At 33.4% G+C, this 5,510-nt stretch overlaps 1 protein-coding gene across 1 annotated transcript; it reads right to left on the bottom strand.

Moving 5' to 3' along the window:
* Nucleotides 1-1,048: 1,048 nt before the first annotated feature.
* Nucleotides 1,049-2,512, bottom strand: LOC147389175 (RTF2 RING-finger protein). The gene has a single exon (XM_086418415.1). It carries the CDS (start codon nucleotides 2,388-2,390, stop codon nucleotides 1,257-1,259), a length of 1,134 nt encoding a protein of 377 aa, XP_086274541.1. The 5' UTR covers nucleotides 2,391-2,512; the 3' UTR covers nucleotides 1,049-1,256.
* Between the last annotated feature and the right edge of the window lie 2,998 nt (nucleotides 2,513-5,510).

The following is a 5,510-nucleotide window of genomic DNA, read 5'->3' as shown; positions in this document are numbered from 1 at the left end:
TTCGGTCTGAATGTTACATGAAGGGCATAAGTCAGATGACGGAACGGGGAGACCTAAGATGTAGAAGATCAAAACATGAGTGATTCGGCAAATTTGGATTCCTATATATCCAGAGAGATTTCACGAAATGGCAGATCTATTCACTCTATCAACAACCGAGCCAGATCCGATATATCATAAGGGATTTTCTTTTTCTATTGATTCTTACGGATTGGATCAAAAAAAAAATTCTTGAATGAGGTATTCAACCATACACCTCAGCCTAAGGCAACAAAATGCATTTTAATCAACAAAAGTTTGAAACACCTTAAAAAACTATCACTATTATTGGCTTACTCATGACACAAAATCTATAGGCATGGGATGGGAGTTGGGACAGCCATTGGTTAAAACGAAACACAAGTTGACTTCCGCATAACAAATTCCAATGTAGAGAAAACATTAAGTGGTTGGACATTTCCCTATAACCTTTTGAAAAAATTTCTGAAAGAGATTCAAATTTTGAATGTGAACAAAAAATTGTACTTAAAAATATTGAAAATTCCTGGCAATTGTGAAGTATCAATATTGAAAATTCCTGGCAAAGTGTAAAGTACCAATTTTCTATAGCAAGAGGGTATGGTATCGCCTCCACTTCCTCTTTGGAAAAAAGTTGAGTTCTTTGGAAATGTTGGTTGACTAACTCATTGAAGAAACATATCAACACAATTCGATATTAGATAAATTTTTCAAAGCTAGATTTTATTCTTTGATTTCCTTTTTCTATTTGAAGCTAATATATGGGTCTTTACATCATAAAAGAAGTTGAAAAAAAAGGAGGATTGGCAGCATATATCATTCACATATCTTTTCCTTTCTTTTTCGATTTTCATTTCCCATTATTTCTTTTTTTCCCATTGTGATTTATTTTGCTTCTTTGGCCCATTCATAGAATGTGTCTTTTATCAAGGACCAGAACAAAAAAACTCTACAGCTTCCCTGAAGCTGACATTTCTCTTATTCATGGAACCCATATGAATAAAAATAAAATAAAAATAAAAACAGAATATAAGATAACAGAAGACTATCCAATTAAATCAAATATTGTACATAGGAAAACAATTATCGTTTTGGTAAAAAGTTGAACTCTTACTACTCAAGAGCCAAAGTAACAAGCAGGAAGGCAATTAGGACAAATCAACACAGCATTAGACAATGTAATAGAAGAATATTTCTCCAAAGAGGCATTATTACACCATCATAAACCTTACCATCAATCAGTTCCTACCAAGGGGAAGAGATCTGCAAGAATAAGTCTCCTTGAACCCAGATTTCCTCGACGAAGTGAATATAGAAGCATAAACTTCCTTCGTAGCATTAGGTGGAGCTATATCTGTTGCTTTAAACCGCTTCACCGAACCGTTATTCGTCCCCTTAACAACAGCACCCGCATTTAAGATCTTCCCATTTCCTTCAGTTCTAACCAAACCCTTCTCCACTTCTTTGTCATCTACACCATGTTTTGTACCACTTAACCGCGAAGATTCCAAACCATTAATCCCCAATTCTCCGTTCTTGACCTTCTTCTCTTTCTTCTCCCTCAATTTCGCCTTCTCCAATTCCATTCTCTCTCTCAAAACCTTCACTTCCTCCTCACTCCCATTAATCACAATTTTATCAGATTCTAACAATTCTTGATGACAAACCAAACACCCTGACGATTTAACTTCTTTCAAGGCCTTTGCACTCAAAATATGCCCGCATCTCCTCAAAGCAAAGAACTTGTACTTCCCATTAAACTCAAGTCCGGTAATTGGGCATTGAAACCTCGTATCGAAAGTAACATCATCGTCAGATTTCATCCCGGGTATCTCCGAAAGTTGAATTGGGATCATATCCTTCAAACCCTTAATATGCCCAAATGCTCTCGGCAATTTCTTCCCCAACAACGCCTCCACAAGTGGTTCCTTATTAAACACATTTCCGAGTCGATCGACAACACAAGGAGGTCTAAGAGGCTCGAACGAGAGCGAACAAGTTGTCCATCTCGATAACCTAGTTTCGTTCGGATCGATTTTATCGGGTTTCTTAATGGCGTACATATTGAGGTAACAATCACGAGATTCAGCACCAGTTGCACCACCATCGCCACCACCACCAAGAACCCTAATTCGGAGAACTAGGTCAGAGAAAGGAAGGATTTTGGAATCGAGAAGGGTGGAGGAATCATGGAGGGGTTTTCCTTGGAAGGTGAAGTAGAGGGAATCGAGGATTTGAGAAGGTGTGGTTTGTGGAAGAAGGGATGATTTGATATGGTGAAGAGTGTCATTAGGGTTTGAGATTATGGATCGAGATGGGATTCCAAGTTCTTGAGACCGAACAAAGATTTGCAGGTTGTTGTGGGAATCCATGATTAGGGTTTAATCGACTCGCTCTTCGCAACGAATTCAACCTTTGTTCTTCCTTCGCCGCGCTTTATTTCTTGATAATTGATATGCCCTTCTCTCTACGTCGAGTCATAGAGAGGCTCTGTTTGCACAAACCGACATGGCTAATTGTAGAAAAATAATTTCTAACTCTCCCACGTGGCAAACACGTTCATACTCTCCCCACGTGGTTGTTCATACAATCATAGAGTGTTTTCCTCTAGATACTCAACCGCACACTTTCTAGAGATAGTATCCCGAGAAAAAATCTATGATTTTTTGCACAACCACGTGGAAAGAGTATATGTTATATCAGAGAAGGGAGTCCGAAAATCAAGAGTGCTTATTATATCCACCTTTAAGTTAAAATTGTAATAAAAATTGAAATTACATTTGTACCCTTCTACATATATATTGATTGCACCCATCATAATCTACCAAACAAAAAACTCATTTCTTTCCCGAATTTCTTTTCAAGTTTTCTTATTCTTATCTCTTTGAAATGTATTTTACTTTTTTCATTCAATCATTGAGAAAAACTAAAACAAAAAAAACACACACACAAAAAAACGCTATTAAAATCTCTAAAATAATAATTTTGAATTGAAGAACTTGAAAAAAATTTGACAAATTTTATTCGGTAAATTCAGATCAAATTTGTTTTATCAAATTCGGTATGTACCTATTGAATATTACATGTAAGATCAAAGTTTAAAACCCTCGTTCAAACTTGTTTAAATGCAAAGAAGAAGAAAGTAAAAAAAATAAATTAGAGAAAAAGAGGAAAAGAAGAAGGTTTGATAGGCAATTGGTGGGTGCAGTGAACAATAGACGAAGAAAAAGGACTTAGGTGTGTGCAATAAAACATTTGGTCTTTAAGGTGGGTATCACAAGTAAGTAGGTGCAATTGGGCATTTTGATGTGTGCAAATAGAACCACCCTTATATATATACTAGAGTTCGCTCGTGCGAGCATTCTCTTTAGGATTAAGGGGGGTAAAAATGGAAAAAATAAAAATAAATACAAAGATATTATTAAAAAGAATTAGGTTAAAGGGTAAAAGATATAATATAAAAAACAACAATAAACTAGGTTAAAAAAATAAAGAAATATATAAAGTTAAAGGGATGAAAATGAACGACAATAAAGTAGACTCCACAAAATTTATTGTTGGATGAGATGTTTATCCTAATTGGAAGGATATTTATCCCTCACAAAAGTAGGTCTTACAGCTGTATTTATTATATAAAATTAAAGGGGTATTAATAAAAATAAAAATAAAAACTTTGAGATGGAAGGAAGTAAAAGAGAAAAAATGGCAAAGTTAGAGGGATATTATTGAAAAAAGGAAGGAAGAGAGTAAAATTAATAAAGTTTAAAAAGGATTAATAGGGTAAAAATGGAAGAAAAAAAATATAATTGAGGGGTGTTATTAAAAAAATATTAAGGATAAGGGTAAAAGATGAAAAATAATAAGGTGGGTTAAAAAAGTAAAAGAGGAAATATAGTATAGTTAGAGGGGGTGAGAGATGAGATAAGTGGTTGGATGTTTATCCTAGACTTGTCTCCTACAAAATAGGCCTTACAATTATGTTTTATTATATAAATATATTTGTGGTATCTTTGTTTTGGAGTGTCACACCAAGTTTTTCTTATAGTGCCTCAACATAAAAATTAGGAAAAATTACTTAAAGGATCCTAGCAAAGGAATTTCTTTTTATTGGTCCCTTAGTTTTAGGGCTTTTCTTAATAATCCATTTAGTAAAAAAGATAATATAAAAAAAATGGAAAATTCTAATTTGCCCATGAGCCTCACTCCCAATATTTTTCATGATTGAAACACCAAATGTGCCCTGACCGTTCAAACTCATTATTTTCATTAAAAAGAAATGGATTTTTGGCATTCCAATGGAATTTCGAAGACTTCATTCCGACAAAAAAGTTTTGAGAAGGAAGAAAAGTCATTTTAAGGGCGTTTTGAAATATATATATAAACTAGGGTTTTTAAAAAATTTGCTTCGTTTTTTATGAAAATCGATCAATGATGGTTCTTTTGACTTGAAATCATTTAGACAAGTCATTATATCAAGTTTTTAGTCGATCTTTCCATGTATCTTATTCGAAAAAACTTGAAAAACAAAAAAATATATGGGTTTTACCAACGTTGGGTTCACCAATTGTTAAATTTGTCAAATTCAATAATAAAAATTGTCGAACTTGACAATAGAAAGTGGTGAACTTAACAATAAATATAAAGTGATGAGCCCGCCAGTAATAAACTAATAAGTAGTGAGCTTGACCATGAAAATGTTGACCTTGACAGTAAATAAACAGTGGTGAGCTCGAAGATAATGGGGGATCATTAATAATTAATAAATAAAAAGTTTACTAAGTGGATTATCAAGTTACCTCTCAAAATTCAAGGACTATTTAGAAAGAAATCCCTCTATTGGGGTCCTTGAAGTAATTTTTCTAAAAATTATATGGATTTCAAATTTCAACAAGGTGGAGCACTTTGTTTTTATTTTTACTCTTTAAATTTAATTATTTCTCTCCCTTCAATTAAAATTTTAAGTTAAGTTTGAAGGGGAAATAAAAAAGAAAACCAAAATTTCCAAATATACAAAAAAATGTCAACGATATGCAATCAGTGTTCTTCAAATAATCTTCTTTAAATTAAGGAAAAAATGGTAGTTAATTGATTCTTTTTATTTATCACAAGCTTCTCCTTCTAACCTCACTCCTAGGTCTGAATCTATCTACCTGAACCCTAAAAATAAAAATAAAAAACATCATTTTTTATTTATAAGTAAATCAGCAATATTCATTAAAAATGGAAAGGAAGGTCGGCCAAGATGACCTACCATACGAAAATAGATACGAAGAAACTAGTTTCTTGTAATACAACATAACTCATCCCATCTCCCTACAAAATCCTTGAAGAAGACACCTCTAAGCTCCTTACAAGCTTTGGACCACAAAAACAAAAGATTGAGGATTGAGAAATGATGTCCGTGGACTCCACATACTTTCCTTCAAAGATTTTGCAATAATTTCGTTCATTCCACATATCCAAACAAATTGTAAAATGTGTGATGCTCTAAA

This window comes from Akebia trifoliata, chromosome 12, assembly GCF_017979445.1.
Source record: "Akebia trifoliata isolate Shusen 1 chromosome 12, ASM1797944v1, whole genome shotgun sequence".
NCBI classification, from domain to species: domain Eukaryota; kingdom Viridiplantae; phylum Streptophyta; class Magnoliopsida; order Ranunculales; family Lardizabalaceae; genus Akebia; species Akebia trifoliata.
This window is presented reverse-complemented; position numbering and strand designations above follow the sequence as displayed.

Excerpts from the sequence above, each read along its gene's own strand:
- LOC147389175 (XM_086418415.1), bottom strand. The coding sequence starts at position 2,390 with ATGGATTCCCACAACAACCTGCAAATCTTTGTTCGGTCTCAAGAACTT.